Source organism: Carya illinoinensis, chromosome 4, assembly GCF_018687715.1.
Source record: "Carya illinoinensis cultivar Pawnee chromosome 4, C.illinoinensisPawnee_v1, whole genome shotgun sequence".
NCBI classification, from domain to species: domain Eukaryota; kingdom Viridiplantae; phylum Streptophyta; class Magnoliopsida; order Fagales; family Juglandaceae; genus Carya; species Carya illinoinensis.
In genome coordinates, this window is record NC_056755.1 from 38,239,943 (window position 1) to 38,261,676 (window position 21,734).

General features: G+C 36.6%; 1 protein-coding gene across 1 annotated transcript; it reads right to left on the bottom strand.

Moving 5' to 3' along the window:
- Positions 1-7,914: 7,914 nt before the first annotated feature.
- LOC122308282 (probable chlorophyll(ide) b reductase NYC1, chloroplastic) lies at positions 7,915-14,341 on the bottom strand. Its single transcript, XM_043121523.1, has 10 exons — positions 13,715-14,341; positions 12,741-12,819; positions 12,502-12,637; positions 11,965-12,039; positions 11,662-11,857; positions 10,948-11,016; positions 10,274-10,413; positions 9,975-10,097; positions 9,566-9,758; positions 7,915-8,556 (listed from the first exon to the last, which is right to left on the bottom strand). The coding sequence occupies exons 1-10, from the start codon at positions 14,090-14,092 to the stop codon at positions 8,371-8,373; spliced, it is 1,575 nt and encodes a 524-aa protein (XP_042977457.1). The 5' UTR covers positions 14,093-14,341; the 3' UTR covers positions 7,915-8,370.
- Between the last annotated feature and the right edge of the window lie 7,393 nt (positions 14,342-21,734).

The window sequence follows — 21,734 nt, forward strand, 5'->3', positions numbered from 1 at the left end:
GAGGGGATCCTTTATCTATATATATTTTTTTTATTTTGTATTGAAGTACTTATTTGTCTACTTCAACAAGATGCAACTAAACATCATATCAGAGGCATTCAAGTATGTAGAAGGGCACATCGAATTAATCATCTGCTCTTTGTAGATGATTGTGTTTTGTTTTGCAAGACTGGTATGCAGGAAAATTTGAGGATCCAACATCTACTTAAAGTGCACGAGCAAGCATCTTGACAGCAGGTCAATAGAACAAAGACAATCATGGTTTTAGCAAAAATGTTTCACTTATCCAACAAGAAGGCCTTTTATCGCTATGGGGAGTCCGAAAGCATCAACAGTATGATAAATACTTGGGACTGCCACCTATTGTTGGGCGTGCAAAACATCAAGTCTTTTTTAATATTAAACATAGAGTTTGGTAGAAGTTGAAGTCCTAGAAAGAGAAACTGCTGTCACAAGGAGGAAATGAGATCATAATTAAGGTTGTAGCTATGTCTATTCCTACTTATACAATGAGTTATTTTCAATTACTAGATGGCTTGTGTGAGGATTTAGAAAGGATGATGGCTAAGTTCTGGTAGGGATAGAAGAATGAGGAGAAAGAAATACATTGGGTAAGTTGGAGGAAAATGTTTGATTCTAAGATAGATGGAGGCATGGGATTTAAAGACCTAAAACTTTTTAACGTGACCCTTCTTGCAAAACAAGGCTAGAGGATCATGAATGAGGAGTCCACTCTATTGCATAAAGTATACAAAGCCAAGTATTTCCCCAATATAGAGTTTTTGAATGCAAAATTGGGCTATTACCCCTCGTATGCATGGAGGGTATATGGAAAGCCAAGCAAAGTCTGAAAATGGATTGCAGATGGAGGGTGGGGAAAGGCAGTGAGATAAACCTCTGGACTGATTACTTGGTCTCTAACCATAGACAATGGATACATAGTGTTCATGAGGTAGAGATGGATGTGAATCAAAAGGTTGAATACCTTATTGATAAGAATACTTATTGGTGGGATGTTGAGAAGGTGAATCAGATGTTTCTAGCAACTGTTGCAGTAGAGATTTTCAGAATCTTAGTTAGTCCAAGTGATAATCAAGATAAGTTAATATGGGAACCGGAGAAAAGTGCTTACAAACTTTTTAGAACTTTGAAGAAAGATTTCAGACAAGCAGAATCTTACAATATAGCATAACAGAAGCATTTATGGAAAGTAAAATGGAAGCTAAACCTTCCTAACAAGATAAAGGTTTTTACAGGAGAGCGTGTAAGAATGGTCTCCCTACAAGAGTTAACTTGAAGAAAAGGCAGGTGATAAGGGATGACTCATGTTTTTTGTGAAAATAGAGAAAAGGATGTGTTACGTGCTTTATGCAAATGTCCTAAGCTGAGACAATGTTGGGAGAGCCAAGAGTTATGGGTGTCAACAAGAATATTAGGCACCGTATTAGTTGAATTATGGAGGAATGTTAGGCACCGTTTGTTGTATATAGTTGACTTTCCATGTATAATATTCGGTGGTATAGTTTATATAATAAAGAGAAAACTCAAGGCCAGGGTATTCGGACCAAGAAACTGTCATGGTATCAGAGCTTTCTTAAAATTTTTCTTGTGTTTCGATCTATCTTAGTAGTGTGATTCTACAGAAATTTTTTTCTTACAGAAATTTTCGACCAAACTGCTCTGTTCTGTTCCCAGTTCTGTTCTGTGTCTTTCGGCACTCTGTGAGTTGTCTTTTGGCAAGTTCTTGGCACCATCATCTTGTTGGCTTCGTGTTCTGCAGGTTCTCGGCAAACCACACGAGAACAGCTTCTCTCCTCTCCTCTCGGCAGGTTCTGCAGGTTCCTCTCCTCTCGGTTTCTCTCGGTCTCATTTCTCTCGGTCTCATTTCTCTTCTAGTTCTGTTTACTAGTTCTCTCGGTCTGTTTACCAGTTCTATACAAACTAAAATCTGGTGCTAAAATACCATAGAAAATTGTTTTGACTTGATCTATCCTAACCCTTCACAAGCTAAAAATACATTCCGTCGTGTTGTCTTTATTATCGGCTCTCTGGACATTAAGGTCAGGTGTTGTCTTCCCGTGTATTTTTTTTTCTTTCTTTTCCCCTCTCGGTTTCATATGTCGGCACCTTCTGGAGAATTCTAAGCAATCCAACGTGAAATTCTGGATTAGATTTGAGATTCTGTGTGGTATTTCGAGCACACAGTCCGTGGGTCAGTCTTCGATGCACTCTGTTACTTTCTTCAGTCCATTTTTTTTCGGGCATTTATCTCTTGACAATTTTGGTATTCTCTCGGCAGTTTTATTAGCTTCCTAATTCTTTTTTGTGATTTTGCTTCTTTGCATCTTTAGTGCTATTTTTTTTGTCTTGGCAATTTTTTTTCCAATGGATTCTGCACTTGTGTGTGTTAAATTTATGGGTACAAATTATTCTACCTGGGCATTTCAGTTTGAATTTTTTCTCAAGGGCAAAGACTTTTGGGGTCATATTGATGGCACGGATGTCGCCAAACCCTCAGCTTCTACACAATCTCAGGATGTCGGGTCTTCTCCGTCATGGGCCGTGCTTGATGCACGCATCATGTCTTGGCTTCTTGGTTCCGTGGAGCCTCATATTGTCACCAACTTGCGACCCCATCGCTCCGCTCAATCTATGTGGGCTTACTTGAAGAGGGTTTATCATCAGGATAATGATGCTCGTCGCTTTCAGTTAGAACATGCGATTGCCATGTTTCAACAGGGTAATCTTTCTATCCAGGACTACTACTCGGCTTTTCTGACCCTTTGGCATGAATATGCTGATTTGGTTACAGCGGATGTTCCCGATGCCGCTCTTTGCACTATTCAGACTCTTCATGCGACTAGCCGCCGTGATCAGTTTCTTATGAAGCTACGTTCAGAATATGAATCTGTTCGCTCCTCTTTACTGAATAGATCTCCTGTTCCCTCTCTTGATATTTGTTTTGGAGAGTTATTTCGTGAAGAACAACGTCTTAGTACTCAAGCTATTCTGGAGCAATCTCATGGCAGTTCTGGGATGTCAACTATAGCTTATGTTGCACACAGACGAGGACCTCCTATCAATTCTAAAAACTTACAATGTTTCTGCTGCAAGGAATATAGGCATATTGCTGCCAATTGTTCTAAGAAATTCTGCTCTTATTGCAAGAAGAAGGGTCACATTATCACAGAGTGTCGTACTCGCCCTCAGCATCGTCAGACCCAAGCATTTCAGACTTCGGTTACTGTTTTGCCCGCAGCACCTTCTGCAGCAAATGGCTCTCCTGCACCTCTTGCATTGAATTACTGCACCCCCGACATGGTGCAACAGATGCTCATTTCGACATTATCAGCAATGGGGTTCCAAGGTGACAATTCTACTAAACTCTGGTACATGGACTCGGGGGCCTCCAATCACATGACTAATAATCTCATTGCTTTATGCCATGTCCGGCCCTACGCTGGTAAATCTGCTATTCAGACTGCCAATGGCAGCTCTTTGCCCATAGCTGCTGTCGGAGATGTTTCTTCGAAGCTCACTAATGTGTTTCTTGCTCCTCAGCTTTCTACGAATCTTATTTCTGTCGGCCAATTAGTTGATAATAATTGTACTGTTAATTTTTCTGGTGATGGTTGTGTTGTGCAGGGCTAGGTAACGGGGGAGCCGATCGCGAAGGGACCTAAAGTGGGCGCTTGTTTCCACTATTTTTGTCTGTTCCCAATTTTTCTCCAGTTTCTTCTATTAAGTCTTTTGCTTGTAATAATGTTTCAGATCTTAGTATGGTATGGCATCGTCGTTTAGGTCATCCCCATACTCAAATCTTATCTCATGTATTGAACTCTAGTTTACTTGGTAATAAAAATCGTTCTTCTTTATCTCTTGAATGTGATTCTTGCAAACTTGGTAAAAGCAAAACTCTTCCCTTCCCTTTGCATGCTAGTAGAGCATCTCACTGCTTTGATCTTATCTATAGTGATGTTTGGGGACCTTCTCCTGTTTCTTCACATGAAAAGTTTAAATACTATGTGACTTTTATTGATGATCATAGTAGATTTACTTGGGTTTACTTCCTTCGCTCTAAATCTGAGGTCTTTCGTATTTTTACTGAATTTTCAGCGTATGTTGACAATCAATTTTCTGCTTCTATTAAAACATTACGCACAGATTCCGGTGGTGAATATTTGTTTACTGAGTTTCAAACATTCTTGGCTTCTAAGGATATTATTCATCAACGTTCATGTCCCTCTACTCCTCAACAAAATGGAGTAGCCGAATGCAAAAATCGTCATCTCCTTGATGCGGTACATACTCTCTTGTTAGAATCTTCTGTTCCATCTATGTTTTGGGTCGAGGCTCTGAAAACAGCTACTTATTTGATTAATCGTTTGCCTTCTCAAGTCTTAAATATGGAGTCTCCCTATTTCCGCTTATTTGCTACGCAACCTAGTTATGATAACCTTCGTACATTTGGTTGTGTATGTTTTGTGCATTTAACTCCTCATGAGCGACATAAATTATCTGCTCAATCTATCCGCTGTGCTTTCTTGGGATATAATGTGTGTCAAAAGGGATTTGTGTGTTATGATCATACTTTACATTGTACACGGATTTCTAGAAATGTTATTTTCTTTGAAAATCAACATTTCTTTCCTGTGTCTTCTGTGTCATCCTCTTCTACTGTGATTCTCCCCTCCTTTGAACAGCCATTCTCAGATCATCATCCCGTCAGTTCTCGCTTTAGACCAGGTTTTGTGTATACGAGACGCTCCCGTCCACAATCTCTTCCGGTGGCTCCACCGATATCTGCTCCTACCATGCTCCAAGACCAATCAATTGCAACACCCTCAGAGCACTTGGCAAGTCGCTCTTCTCGAGTGTCAGTACCTCCGGATAGGTATGGATGGTTTGCTCCTGCTCTTAGTGCTACATTATCCAATTTTGATATTCCCATATGCTCCTCACATGCTGTCAAGCAAGATTGTTGGCGACAAGCTATGCAAGAAGAAATTGTTGCTTTAGAGGCCAATCACACCTAGGACATTGAGCCATATCCTCCTACCATTGTTCCTCTGGGTTGCAAATGGGTTTATTTAGTCAAAGTCCAATCTGATGGACGTTTGGAATGTTACAAAGCTCGACTTGTTGCACTTGGGAATAATAAAAAATATGGTGTCAATTATGAAGAGACCTTTGCTCCTGTGGCTAAAATGACTACTGTTCGTCTGATTCTAGCTCTTGCTGCTTCCAATGATTGGCCACTACATCAGATGGATGTTAAGAATACTTTCCTTCATGGTGATCTTAAAGAGTGTATTTACATGAAGCCACCCCAGGGATTGTTCACCTCTCCAACTTCACATGTGTGTAAGTTTCGTCGCTCCTTTTATGGTCTCAAGCAAGCTCCAAGGGCCTGGTTTGATAAATTCCGCACAACTTTATTACAATTTTCATTCAAACAAAGCAAGTATGATACTTCATTGTTTCTTTGGAAATCAGACATGGGTATTGTTGTTCTTTTAGTTTATGTTGATGATATTGTGATCACTGGTTCCGATTCTGTCTTACTCGGCCAGCTCAAAACTCATCTCTTAGAGTCCTTTCATATGAAAGATCTTGGATCTCTCACATATTTTCTTGGTCTTGAGGTGCATCGTAGTCCTTCTGGTATTTCACTCAATCAATATAAGTATGCTAGTGACTTGGTGGCTACAGCTGGCCTACAGGAGGCTACTTCTGTTGATACACCTATGGAATTAAATGTCAAGCTTTGCAAAGAGGAGGGTGACTTACTTGTTGATCCTAGTTTATATCGAAAGTTGGTGGGTAGCCTTGTTTATCTCACCATTACTAGACCAGACATTTCTTTTGCTGTACAGCAAGTTAGTCAATTTCTTCAGACTCCTCGTCATCTTCATTTGGCTGCTGTTCGTAGGATCATACGCTATGTTCAGGGCACTTCTGCCCGTCGTTTATTCTTCCTGGCTAGCAACTCTACTCGTCTTGCTGCTTATAGCGATGCTGATTGGGCTGGTTGTGAGGATACACGTCGCTCCATCACTGGTTGGTGTGTGTTCTTAGGTAATGCATTGATCTCTTAGAAGAGTAAGAAGCAAGACAGAGTTTCTAAGTCATCCACGGAATCTGAATACCGGGCGATGTCTTTAGCTTATTCTGAAATTATTTGGCTTCGAGGTATGTTTGCTGAGCTAGATTTTTTAGAGACTGATCCCACACCTCTACATGCCGATAATACAAGTGCTATTCAGATCACAACCAATCTTGTCTATCATGAGCGCAAGAAGCATATTGAAGTCGATTGTCACTCTATCCGTGAAGCATTTGAAGCTCGTGTTATCACTCTTCCACATATTTTTACTGAACTACAAATTACTGATATCTTCACCAAGGCTCTCACTAGTCATCGACATTACTTCCTAAGTAACAAATTGATGCTTGTTGATTTACGGGCATCAATTTGAGGGGGGCTGTCAACGAGAATATTAGGCACTGTATTAGTTGAATTATGGAGGAATGTTAGGCACCGTTTGTTGTATGTAGTTGACTTTCCATGTATAGTATTCGGTGGTATAGTTTATATAATAAAGAGAAAACTCAAGGCCAAGGTATTCGGACCAAGAAACTGTCAATGGGGGCATCTTACAACCAATTTTTTAGATTTGGGTGATCTTGTTAGACATGTCCTTGCTAATCGCAGTAATCAAGTAGTGGAGAAATTCTTCCTAACGGCTTAGGGATTTTGGTACAGTTGAAATCAGAAATTGTATGAAAATAAAGATGTTCAGCCTGCTATTGCAATTCAAAATGCTCTTTCATTATGGTCCGATCACAAAGTGAGTAAGTGTGTGGACAAGAAGCATAAAGGAACATAGCTCCCCCCTTCCACTTGGATTTCTAAAGCTTAATGTGGACGGTGCTATATTTCAAGATCAACAAAGTTCGGGGATTGGTGCCATCCTTATAGATGATAAGGGAAAGGTGCTATTTGCAGCTAGTAAGAAGGAGATGGCTGTCAATGAACCTATTGAAATAGAGTTGTTGGCAATCTTAAGAGGTTTGCAACTTTGCATCCACAGGGGAATTACAAACTTGGTGATTGAGAGTGACTCTTTAATAATGGTCCAAGCCATTCAAGATAAAGGAGCTTCCAAATCTCTCCTGGGAAATATGGTTAACGACATTCAAGAAATGATGAGAATCTTCAACCAATGCAGTATACAGCATGTTGGTCGTTTAGGCAATGAAGGGGCACGCAAATTGGCAAAGCATGCTTGGAATCTTCTAAATGTAAGTGTATGGGAAGGATCTGCTCCTGATTTTATTAAATATGTTATATGGGTGGATACCCTTCGTTTGTATTGATACTTCTGATTTAATGAAATTGTTTCCTTTAAAAAAATGAGAATATTTACCTAAAACGATGTTACTATTACAAAAGTTTCATTTTCTCTATAAAATAGATTGAATGTCTATATTTTTCTATTTTTTAAGTTGTGCGCCGTATATATTATTTGCAGGTGTTTGCTGAGAATCTCCACTCCCACTAATGTACTTATCTTTATTAATAAAGATTTATTAATAAACTTATTTTGAAAAAAGTAAAACTCTAAACTGCTAAACTGCTAAAACTAGGATACTGTTGTGAACGCATTGTCGTTTACTGATAAAAAAAAAAAAATATGTCCTCCATTCTTTCTGATAATATGATGTGCTGTGATATGTTGAAATGATTTTTTTAATGGGCCATGGTGCTTTGGATTAAAATCCTCTACAATTCTTATATCCGAACACTTTCTATACTTGAGAGTGAAAGTAGCTGTGGATCTCACGACATGAAATGCGGCCTATAGATAGTATGGACCACAACATTAATTAGAAAGTGCATGGGTCAGAAAATTAGAGGAAATCCAGATTCGTTTTGCCTGCCAGGAGATCATTAAGTTAGATACAATAACAGAAAGACATCAAAGAAAGAAACGGCTTTGAAAGTGATTGTCAAAGCATTGTATGAATGTACAAAGATGTTGAAAGGGAACACAATGAGGTCGTAGAAACATTGTATGTTAATCTGGAATGCTTAATAATTGACTTAAGTAGCATTCATCTCTGTCTACACCACTCAACCTTTACTGGATGGACTCTTGTGCATGCGTGGTTGAAGAAAGTGTCTGAAGGATGCAGGGTATAACTGGACTTCCCAATTGTTAGGGAAGTGTCTGAAGGATGCAGGATATAAAAACCACTAACCAGCTGGTAGTTGATTTATGAGATGTAGTTGACATCCTTCAACAAGAGCATTGGCCTGTTCTACAAATATTCCTGATTCTTTCAGGTTGTAATTGTGCTAAGAACTCAAGTACCAGGATAGGTGCTGCCACTGGTAGAAAGGATTATGAAGGCACAAACTACAGAAAGTGAGAAAACTGACATCCAAGTGTTTTCTGTGTACATCTCCATTGCATCTGTAAAAGAAAATCGAGTGCGGTTTTCAGCCCAATTTCGGAGGCGATCTGCCTCTGCTGCATATAATGCCTTTCCCTGCAATATGTGTCGAAATAAGCTTTTGCTAGATCACAGCATAATTAGCTTAAAGAAATAAGTAGTTTTCACAATTGCCATTATCATCAAACTATAAACTGCACTGATAAATATTAGTCCAAAAAGTGCAATAGGATATTACCCTCTTTAATACAAGAATGCAAATCTAACATATCAGGTACTTCATAAGTAAAGGATGAATTATGATGCTTACATGACAAAATTATTTCAATTTATGCTTTGAAGTATCTATTTTTTTTTTTTTTTAAAAGAAACAAACCTTACATATCTCTATGCACTATATATGTGTCATGTCATATGACACATCACAGAATTATTTAGGAACACATGCGAAGGATGAAACTTGAAAGAGCTTTCAATATTTTCTTTTTGGGCAGGTACTATAGATTTCAATTGGCTGATGCTTTCATGATTTCCTGGTATCTTTTTCTATTTATAATTAGGCGTTCACTTGCATAGTTCTTGAGCTATGCCTTTTATAATTTTTTATAAAATATTCAATTACTTTTAGGATATAAATAAACTATATGAATCCCCATGCCAGACAGTATTCAAACAGGAAATGAAGGACCTTCTAATTCCGAGGTAAATTGCATTTATCAAGTGAAATACATTAAAAAGGCAAAATATGAAAAATAAAAGCTTGAAATAGGATAATGGACTGCGTTTTAACTTTTCACAGTAAGTAGTTGAACTTGTGTCCACTGGCCAACTTGGCACGATTAGTTTTGCTGGCATGGAAAATCTACCACATCGATGGAGCAGAATCAATGTTCACTGTTCCCCCCTGATCAGTTTAGATGCAGGGGAATCAATGTAAGGCTAAATTTATATTCATTTACCACACTCACATTCAATCATTACAGATGTGAAGATTTTATTTACTGCTAGTAATTTGATAAGAAGATCCTCTGGATGTTAGACTAAACCCATAGTGGAGCACTCGAGCTGCAGCAGTGTAATGCATTCACGAAGTAATGAAGATTACCTGTGCATCAAACCAGCGACCCTGTCGAAGCCATATGGTGACTAAAGCAAGCAAGATCCTAGGAGGAGTCAAGTAATTTATTGCCTTCCCTGTTCCCTTTACGACCCTCATCCTCGGAACTAAAGTTCTAGCAACTGTTTCAGGAAGCTCACAGATTATGTTAAACATCTGCTTATTCTGTACAGTCGAGCCACTGCGAACCATAGAAGCCACAGACAGTATATAAGGTTAGCACAATATCAATAGATGGAAGAGCAGAAGCAACCTTTGAATCTAAAATTAAGTATACAAATTTAATTAGAAAATAGACGTGGATACTACTAAATGTTGAGGCCCGTTAGAATGACATCGGAGAGGAAACTGAAAGGACTTATAAGCATTGGAAAAGGTAGGGATGCTTCTTGTGCACCTCAGGAGCAGATCTGTAAGAACCATGCCTGGAGATGCTGTGTGCACCCCAACTTTAGATCGCTTGCACTCTTTCAAAAGGGATGCTTGAAGCTGCCGAAGACCACACTTTGTTGACCCATAACTGCAAGTCAAAGGACATAAACTAATAAATATCAACACCAACCATGAAAACTTGAAATGGTTTAACTTCCACTAGTCACTGAAAAATAATTTGCAAAATCTAGGAGAAAATTCTCAACCACTGCACGCTACAGAATAAGCTCAGTTCTGAGTGAAATAAAATACGAAAGAACTTACACAGCTGTAAGAGGGGTACTGGATCCCCCAGAGCCTGCACCATCCATGTTAAAAATGTGGCCCCCCTTATCCTGATTCTTCATCACTTGCATGGCTTCTCGAGTGCACAGAAGAGACCCAACCAGGTTTGTTGAGACAATCTAGCATCAGTTGGAGAGAGACAAGGAAAATCAATTCAAGCTCTAAGGTAAAACATCTCTTACCAGAACGGGTAAACTATTGTGACTGTTGGTAGGAAAACTAGGCAAAGTATACAAGATAGATTCTCAATAAGAAGTTGGAACCATAACATTTAGAGGCAAGCAAATGATCCATGTCTTCCACTCACACACAAGCATCCGTGTGCACCCTTGGGAGTTGGGGGTTAAAGATAATTCTCAACATTTATTCATGTATAGCAGTTTAAAGCTTGGCTAACAACTAGTAGTCATTCAAACAACGAAAACTAGCGATGTTTAAAATCAAGTTCTCTATCATTAAAGAGGCGATTCAATACCATAACTCCTATTACTTTCAAAGAGCTTGCTAGGTTGCTGAAAGGAGATCCTGTTCACTTAAATACAGCTACATAATACAGGAGAAAGTGAAACTTCTCAAATACCAGAACTCCTGTTTTTTGATAGGTAATACCAGAACCTATTAAAAAAATTACTAACAAATTCATATATGAATACCTGTTTAATATCTTCATCAGAAAACTCCAGCAATGGTCTAAAACCTTTATTTGTGCCAGCATTGTTTATCTGCCAAATAGTACAAGTACAAATTGGAATATATAAGTAATTGATAGAACGGTAAAGGGTACAAGAAATGCCACATTACATCTATAAAAAAAAAAAATCTACTTAACAAGGAATACACAGGAATTGTGCTGGCATATGATAAAGACAAGGACAAATGATAGGCAGTATTGTCAGAGGCAATAATGAAAGATAGGCAGTATTATCAAATCATCATCACCATTTCCACAAAATGCAGGAACCTTATCATAATAAGATGTCCATATCCAATTAAGTGGCTTCTCATAACTGTAGTTTGTAGTTCAATGAAAAACAAAGTATCATTTCATACCACTTTTCATCTCATTCAAGTCTGGTATCATGACTACATGGGAGATGGTTCCAAAAAGCATGAGTTTTGAGACAGAATAAAGATAACCATCTGATAATTGAGAGCCAAAACTCTAATGCCATGAGAAGTTTCGGTGTTTTAAGGTTTGAACCAATAATCTTTTGCAAAACCAACAATAAAATGGATGTATAAACTAGTGAAGTGAAATGAAAATGCATAATATTAATAAAATGCTACTGCTACATCTGTCTTCTGCAACAATAGCTGCTAGTGACTGGTTAGCAACAAGCATCAATTGAAAAAGGTTACTTACTCACCCAAATGTTGATTAAACCCAGTTCATGGAGAGCAAATTCTGCCAAATTCTGCACATCATCGGGTTCACAAACATTACATGCAATGCCTACCACTTTTGCATGTTGCAGCTTTCTCCTGGACGAGTCACTTGCTGCGGCCATGCATTCCTTTAGGTTCTCCTCAAGCTCTTTGACAGTCATATCGACAGACTCAGGGCTGCCATCACAAGATCCATGAATGGAAGTGGCCTTTGTTAGTGATAACAATGTTGGAATTAAAGGTGCATTATATAATAAAACCAATATCCTAGTTCTGAATACCACCTGCGAGAAGCAACAACCACGCGATCTCCTGAAAGAAGAAATTCACGAGCAAGAGCTTTTCCCAGTCCCCTTGTGCTGTACCAGACATTTAAAACATACAAAATCATAGACTTGTTATTTTTTCATTAGTGATAAGCAACTGGTAGCCCATCTGACCAAATTGTAATCACACCACCCTATTATATTGTCCCAAGCCACAGGATCAGGTGATTTATTAGTTGGGAGAAGGAAACATCTACTCATACATTTTAAAGCATTAACATCAGATTAAATATAACATAGGTTTCAATCTCTAACTTCTTGACAAAGGAATACAATGACAAAAGTTCATGATAACACATCATTGTTGAGCCATACCCCTTCACACCAACATCGAGTGCACAAATGAATAATGGCATACAAGGACAAGCTTTGGGAAGGGACCGGGTAAGGCATTAAGCATTTATTATAGGATACTCCATTTAATCAAGCCCCTTGCGTCCCCCTGCACGTGGCGCGGCGGGGGGGGGGGGGGGGGGGGGAGGAGAGAGAGAGTACCTTCCAGTTATGACAACATTACGTGGACCAGCACGACAATGTTCCTCTAGAACCATATTAGCTCCTATCATGGTTCCAGTAATAATTCCTCCAAGCCAGCTATACCAAATCAAAGTGTCCATCTGACTGTCTCCACCTTCACAAAATTACACACAACTCAATTCTTGTACATGGAACATCTACAGATGCTCACCTTATATTAATGCATGCATTCTTAATCAGAATGTATGTTCGCTAACCTGACAACTGAAATCCAGTTGCAAGTATTGCTCCCGTGCTCATCATGGTTACCATATACCTTCCAATTTGGATAGCAACCTACGAGAGAGGAGGGGGGTGGGTGGTTAGTGTTAGAGTTGAACATATAATCACCATCGGCCATCAGGGAAAGGCCATATAACTAATTCATCAGCAAATAAAATCACTTATTGACCAAAAACTTAATAAATAAACAAAGCAACCAAACAAGCCGCTCGGTAAGTTTTACATCCGCTGCTTTTTTTTTTGGCAGCCGATATAATTTCTTCACCTCATCTACGGCTTGATTTTTTTCTTTTTCCTTTTTTTCCCAAGCACATGTACGCTTTGATTGCCATGCAAAACCAGTTGGCTATTACACTAACGAGCAAGTCCTTTCGGTCGGGGAAATAAAACTTTCCACACAAATTTGTGTATTTCACTAACACAAGTTAATCAAATTTACAAGTTACTTCGTAACAACTCAGTAAATTTAAACAGGAAAGGGATAACAACAAAAAAATAACATTCTGATTCTTAAGATTTCACTCCCTTTTTGTTCCCAATAAAGTAAAGTCTACCTTTGGTAAGTCCAGTCTCTCTTTAATTATTACCGCCAGAAATGAGAAAAGTTTCACAAAACTCACAAATTCTATATTTAATTATTAGTAAAATAGAAACGATCTTTTGAGTCATGTGAGTTTTGTTGTTCAAAAGGCTGAATAGCCGAGCAAAGAAAAGCATTAAAGTTAGGCGCCATTAAGTGGGAAAGTTTCGTTTTTCAAGTCGCAAGTAATGAAGTTTGAGGACTTGCAGTTAGAATAAGTTTGCTATTCTTCAACATTTTCATAGCAACCAACAGACCGGAAACTCAATTTAAAATAAAAACTCGGAAAATTGCCAACTTTCAAATATCATCTCACCAAATAAAAGAAGAATTTTAAAATAAAGATAACATAAAGCATATATAACTTACCAAGGAGAGCACCTTCTCCACCGTGGCCACAGCCGTGTTATACTCATCACCATGAGCCGCACCAAAACCACCCAAAATAGTAGTCTTGAAAGATTTCCAAAACCCAGTTCCGGTTTCGAGCTTACCCTCACTTTCCTTCAAACTCCGACACTTTCTAGCACTTTTCACCACCCTCTCTTTCTCCTTATCAACTTCTCCCTCCTCCCTCCTAAGAGACCGGCACTGTTTCGAACACATCCCATTACCCCGACCAGATTGTCGCAACCCGTACAGGCATAAACCCGGTCGGAGCACGACGGGTTGACAACCCCAGTGGTGGTGCTTGACGCAGTGCTCGAAGCTTTGTGGGAAAACGTGAAGCCTAGTTACTGTGGCCATGGCTACTGTAAACTGAAAATAACCGATCGATAGTTCATATAACAGCAAGCGTTCCAATATTTTGTGGGATGTCTTCGATATTTATTATGTATTGTACAGTAGATTTTCCTTTTTCTTGGGATAAAATTAGAAAAACAAATAAGGATAATAAAATAGCAGAGAGAGAGAGAGAGATTCGGAGGAGATCTGGAGGAAGGAGAAGAAGAGAGGACTGTGATGACCACACGCTAAACCAACCTCATCACTATGTGTAATGACTGACACGTAGCATTGTAATTTGTGGGTCTCTCACTCTCTAAGGTCTTCGCGCCGCTTTGTTCTGGTATGGTCGGGCCGTTGGCTCGACACTTTCGAAACTTGCTATAGTTAATGCTGTCATGAAAAAGAATTTGACAGCGATTAGTGGGTAATAAGAAAATAATTATCTTCAAATTTTATATTAAATTAAGTAATTTTATTAAATCAAAATTGATGTCTAATAAAATGTCATGTTCACATGGTTTTATTATAAAATAAATTATAAAAGAATTGTAATTGTATTATTTAGTAATCTGCTTATTCTTTCATCCCAATTTAATAATTATAAGCTTATTCTTTAATCCCAATTTAATTCATTGATTAATAGGATATTTACTTATCGCGTTCCTAATGAAAAAAACTTTAAAAAAAAATGATTTAGCCACGTAAAATTAAAAAAAATATTTTATATAAATTGATATAGTTTTATATGATATATTAAATTTTAAAGTTATTTTTATTGTAACATACCATGTAAAGTTTTATCAATTTATAAATTTATTTTTATAAAATCTATATGTAATTGTGTCAATTTCTTTTATTGGGCCTGATGTGATATTAATATGGTGTATCAGTTTTCTTGTTAAGGTTGGGATTGGGTGTTGAAATATGTAGTAAAAAAATATGTGAAAAGTAATAATAAAATATTAAATAGTAGTAAAAATAAATAAATAGTAAAAAAATTAAGTAAAAAATAATAATAAAATAATAAATAATAATAAAATATGTTGAGAAGTATTGAACTAATAATCTCAACACCCAAAATAATCAATCTCGTACATTCCTCGTGGGAGAGGAGACCGTTAGCCTTAGGTTTAAACTTTAAACTAAGACATTCTTTTAACGTTGAAATTAACGAAAGATGAATCTTTTAGGTATATATAGATAAATTATATAAAAATAAATTTATAAGTTGATGTAACTTAATATGACGTAGTATGTAAGATTGTAAAGTTGATTTTATACAATTAGATTGTAAAACTATTTTTATTATATAAACTCATAAAGCAAATCTAACATATCACATAAAATCACGTTAATTTATAAATTTACTTTGTATAATTTTTTTATAACTGTAATAGTTATCATTTTTCATCAGTTTTTATACGGGAACTATGGGGATGGCAATATATATAATACGATAATACGTTGTGTCATCCACCTGTAATGGAGGTTTGGACCCAGAAGAAGTTCATTTCCTTGTAGTCATGCATGCATGAGTGGAGTTTGATTAATAATCATAGCAAGCAACCTTTGCGTCCACGCACTGCAACGTATGTAAGTGTTTGAGAGATTGTGTTACGTGTCAAAAATGAAACTTGATGAAGTTACGTTGATTGTTGGAGGTGATCACGTAAAGAAGAGGACTAGTGGGCGTGCATGGAGTTGCATGTTTGGAGGATTGTGGTTGCTGCGTGTACAATTATCCAACTGCAAGCATACCTACCCTTTTGAGTTCTACACCGTCTTACTCTCGCAATCACTAAGCACCGTAGAACTACCACACGCACTCTCTCATCTCTTTGTGCACCGCGCGCCGCGCGCACAACGTACCCAACCAAGCACGGCACAATCTTGCCATCCTTTGTACCGTCCCAGCCTAACCATGCTATTAGATGTATATCAAACTACAATAGAAGTCATTTTTTTTTGTGTTCGCCGGATCTATGACCTTGGAACGCCACAACAGCTTAATTGCGGCGATTATTTAGTCTCATGACTTAATTGGCAACTGTTTAAGTTTCTGAATTACTCTATTTAATTAGGAGTTTTAATACATGTCGCAAATACTCAACTATTATCAGCGCTAACAATCGTGGCAATTAGTTGCAAAATATGTCTCAAATAAGTCATTAGGTTGGTCCATGAATCGCCCAAGATAATCATTTTGCGGCAATTTAGACCCTTAAAAAAAACTATAGCCTGCGGTTATTTAATGACATAAAAAAAAAAAATTTGCTTCCAACTATATCGCTGCTATAATATTTCTGGGTATTTAATTAGTGGCAATTATTTCTAAAGAGTTCGCAAATAAAGCCTTCAATCTTGTAGATATTCCTTTTGCGGCTGTCTATGTAGCTGCAAAATATTACTACTGATGGTTACTGATCGCCACTAATATGAAAATAGCATTGCCCAATATTGTGGCTAGTACTTTGTTGCGGTTGCTTAAATTCTTCGGAAATAATTGTTTCTAGCGGTTATGTCATGAGGTGAAGCAATGTTTGCGGCAAACCATATTGCCGCATTTAATATTCCCGGTGACTTTATTAATGGTGGTAATTAATTTTAAAAGACCTCGCAAATAAGGCCTTAAATCACCCAAATATTCCATTTGTGGCGTAAAAACAGCCGCAGATGATTAGTTCTGCCGTTTATTGGTCGCTACTAATAGGAAAAACGCACTGCCTAATACTTTTGCTAGTACTTTGTTGCATTGTCTTATTTTCACCGCAATTAAATCTTTTGGTCATTATAACTCTTTTGTGGTGTACAATCATGGCCATAAACCATATATAACCACGTGCCTGTTTGGTTTTGGCAAATGTTTTCGTGACAATGTTGTTTGTCATTGAAACTTATTTGTGACAACAAGAAAATATATTACCGGCGATCATTGGGCGCCGCTATTATGCTGTTGCTATGGCAGAACTTATTTGTCGGCAGTTTTGTAGTGCCGGAAATAAAGTCCCGTAATTTTTTTTCTTTTGTTATTATGCGATTATTGTTGTGATTTTGCTTTAAATACCCACGGCAATATCATATAGATCACGACATTTTCTATAACAATTCCAATTAAATTTCCAAAAGTTCCTTTCATACTAATTTTGCCAACAATGCATACATTAATCATGATATTGATTAATAATCATCATAGCATTGTAATAAGATTAATCATTCATGAAAATGTCACCAAAAACAACCCATTTGTGCTAAGTACAAAAATGTAGCTTCCAAATAGCCACAAGAAATATATATATATATATATATATGCATGTATATATACCATGCTAATAATTCTTTCTAACCACATCATGCTGCTCATCATGAAGTCTGTTTGAAGTCCACCTTGTCAAGCTTCTCGATGGTGTCTATCAGCCCATGCATCCAGCTGCTTCATGTAATATCCAAAACTAGCATCACGATCTTCTTCATTCCCTCCACATTGTCCTTTGCATTCTTAAAGGCCTGTGGATATAGGCACGGTAACAGTACTAATATAAATTTCTTGCTGAATATTGACTAATCTTTATTAAAGCCGCATATATGATTTGAACTTATACTATTATGGAACCATGCATATATATACCAATACTAATCCCAAACATTGCTTTCACCAATAAAAGTCAAACCATTTATATTTTGTGACATAAATTAGGCAACACGCTATAGCATAAAATTAATTTTACTGCATCATTCCTTAATCTAATCCCCCCATAGTAATCGCTACACAGTAAGTACTCAAGTAAATTTGGTGCAAAACACAAATGTTAACATGCATTGCTGGCTAGATATTACAAAGCACTTAGTTATTTAGTTCTTTTATGGTTTTAAATATACACATGTAATCATGTAATATTTTACTTCTATTTTTTTCAATAGATTCTGTTATAATGTATATAAACAGAATAGTGTAAAGGTGACTTTACCTTTTTTATGAAATTAGAATTAATTCCTCTGTTTGCAATCAGAGTCTCTAAACTTTACATGGTATCAGCTTAGGCCTTTCTTTTTTTTTTTTTTTTCTCTCTTTTCGACGGCATCTTCCTCTAATGCTTCCTCTGTTACTTCTACAGACTCTTCGAATCCGTATTTTCTTTACAATGGAGATCATCCAGGCTCCATCCTGGTTACTCAACCTCTCATGGGAGAGAAATTACTCCACTCAGTCGAGATCAATGATGATGACGCTACGGGCAAAGAATAAAGTTGGATTTTTTGATGGTTTGATTCAATAACCTATTTCCACTGATCCTTTGTTTCTTGCTTGGGAGTGCTACAATAACATGATTCTATCTTGGATCTTTAACTCTATTGCTAAGGATATTGCCGTGAGTGTGATTTATGCTGACACTGCTAATGAGGTATGGTCTGATCTTAAAGAATGCTTTGATCAAGGTAATGGTCCTCGTATCTTTCAATTAGAGAAGGATATTTTTTCTTTATCTCAATATAATTTGTCTGTTAGTTCCTGCTTTATAAGGATGAAAGGGCTTTGCGATAAATTACAAAATTATTCTCCCATTTCGCATTGTTCTTGTGGAGCTTTGAAGGTTTTAATTGATTATCAGCAACGTCAATATGTTCTTCATTTTCTTATGGTGCTTCATGAGAGTTTTTCAAGTATTAGAGGTCAAATCTTGCTCATGGATCATCTGCCTCCCATTAATAAGGTTTTGTCTCTTATTATACAAAAAGAAAAACAACGACAAGTGAGTCATATGACCATTCCATCTTTGGAATCTTTTGTTTTGTTTTCCAAGTCCGTGAATAATAATTGAGTCCCTTTTGGAAAATCATTAAATCGTAAGGATCGACCTACTTGTTCTCACTGTGGTATGACTGGCCATAATGTAGATAAATGTTACAAGCTTCATGGCTATCCACCTAGTTTTCAGATTATGCCTAATTCCTCAGTTGCCTATCTCTGCAGAACAATGTCAACAACTGTTGGCATCTATCAATTCTCAATCTCAACATAGTGTTGAACCTAGTTCTAGTCATGTGACTTGAGTGTAATAAAAGAGACTAAAAATTTAAGAAAACAAAAATCAAATTAGCAATATAAGACAAATCCTTTCTGAAAAGAAATAAACTGAAGAACCAAAACGTAATAATAAAAAAGGTTTGACCAGAATTCAAAGCAGTGAAGTGTCTAGAATTCTTTACTTGAACTTGATAATTCTATCCATATCAGATTCATTAGATACTCAATTAGATATCGTAGCACCAGACTCTCTAATCGGAAAATATATCTTTATAACCAATTTGTTCAAATGTAATTCTTAAAAATTACTCTTCTTTTAAAAGCACGGATTGCTATCATATTAGACTTAGATTCAAAGACAACAATATACTTAATAGCAATACTGCAGCAGAGAATCACACCAATAAGATTAACAACCAGACTTGAACATAAACACATCAACAATCTCATAGAGAAAGTATGACTGAATCTACGAAAAGTATTGGTTGTAAAATTATTCAAATATAAGAAAGACTAATAAGAGATGATAACAAGAATTGTATCAGAAATAAAATTTATTACATGAATCCGATAGAATTGAAATCATCATTATTCAAGCAAATTCATCCCTAACTTCACCAAGAAATTAGCTCCTCATTCGAAAGAAAAATAATTTTTTTCTAGAAGATCAGTTTTTCCAAACTCTAGCATCCTCTCCACCAAAACAAGAAAGTCTTTTTCTTTTCTCCCCCTTGGCTCTCTATTTTTCTCACTTTTTCATGAGTTATTCCCAATCATGAAAGAAAATCTCGTGCAAACTCGGGGAGGTAATACTACAAATTTTCATGTGCAAATTGCGGGCCCCTTTTCACTTAGTAAAAGGCCAAATTAAAAAATGGCTATTTCTGAAATAAATGTAACATATTGAGTTAGCTTTCCAACGCATCCCTAATAGCCTTAATCAGATATCATCAGTGGAAGATATGACCATAATAATAACAGATACTCAGAGAGATTGTGGATTCCGAATATTTTTCATTAATTACTCTTTCCTTCCTTATTTATGACTCGAATTTCTTTGACTTTGGATGTATGAAATTATACAATGATTGTTCTCTTCTTCCTTATTAACCAGACTTCAGCTTAATCATTTTTAAATTCATTCCTGCAATAAAATTATTAGACACTAAATCAAAACTTGGCCACTATGAAATTAAAGTTTAAATTGAAAAAATATAATCAAAATGACTAAATAATACATATAATCTAGCAATTAAACTCGTAAAAACAATGTTCAGAGTACATGAAAGATGCTACTGTGGCCTCCAATAACACCTTGCCTAATGCCACTCAACATATTTCAGGTCACCAAAATTTCTCCCTTGACAATACACATTTTGTATTTTCTAGCAATTTTCAATTGTCTCATTTGTCCTCTAACGCCTGGATCATTGATATAGGCACCACTGATCATACAGTATCTTCCATTATTTTTTTCATTTCCACACTTTCTGTTGTTAATTTTACTATCAAGTTACCAAATGACTCTTCTGTTCCAATCTTTCATATTGGAACAATAAAATTCTCTAATTCATTTGTTCTTAGAAATGTTCTCTATGTGCCATCCTTCTCTTTATATCTCATTTTTTTCAATAAAATGACTAGTTCTTTACATTGTTGTTGTTGTTGTGTTTTTTTTTTTTTCCTCTTTCTCTCTATCTCAACATTGCTTCATTAAGGACCTTACTCAATGAAGGATGATTGGATTTGGTAGCAGACATGAAAATCTCTACATTCTGCAGCAGCCAGTGTATCACAAGTCTTTCATTTCTATTGTAGCTCTTATTGCTTTTCCTATTTTTCACAATTCTATTAATCTTTGGCATCATCGTTTAGGTCACCCTTCATTTTCTAAATTGATTATCCTTTATGATGTTGTATATGAAATTCCTTCTTGTAATAAGCAACATCATTGCTCAATTTGTCTTCTAGCTAAACAAAAGAAATTGTCATATCCTACTAGTACTCATGTTACTAATTTAATCTTTGATTTGGTTCATTGTGATATTTGGAATCCTATGTTTACTCCTACAATTGATGGATTCGAATATTTCTTGACAATTGTCGATGACTATTCTAGGCATACTTGGGTTTACTTGCTAAAATATAAATCTAAAGTATGCTCATTGATTCCTTCCTTTTTCTCTTTTGGTTGAAACTCAATTCCAAACTAGAATTAAAACCATTCCGCCAGACAATGGTGCAGAATTTTCTATGTATGCTTTCTTTACTCTTAAGGGTGTTGTTCATGAGCATAGTTGTGTGCAAACACCTCAACAGAATTCCATTATTGAATGTAAGCATCAACACATTTTAAATATTGCTTGTTCTCTCAAATTTCAAGCTAATCTTCCCATTTGCTTATGGGGAGATTGTATGCTTATTGTTTTCCATCTCATTAATAGGCTTCCTAAACCTGTTTTGTCCAATAAAGCTCATTTTGAAGTGCTCTTTCATGTTGTTCCTTCTTATACTCATCTTAAGAGTTTTCGGTTGTCTTTGCTATGCTGCAACCCTTTCTCATAATTGAGCTAAATTTGTTCATAGATCTCGTCAATGTATTCTCCTTGGTTATCCTCATGGTGTCAAGGGTTACAA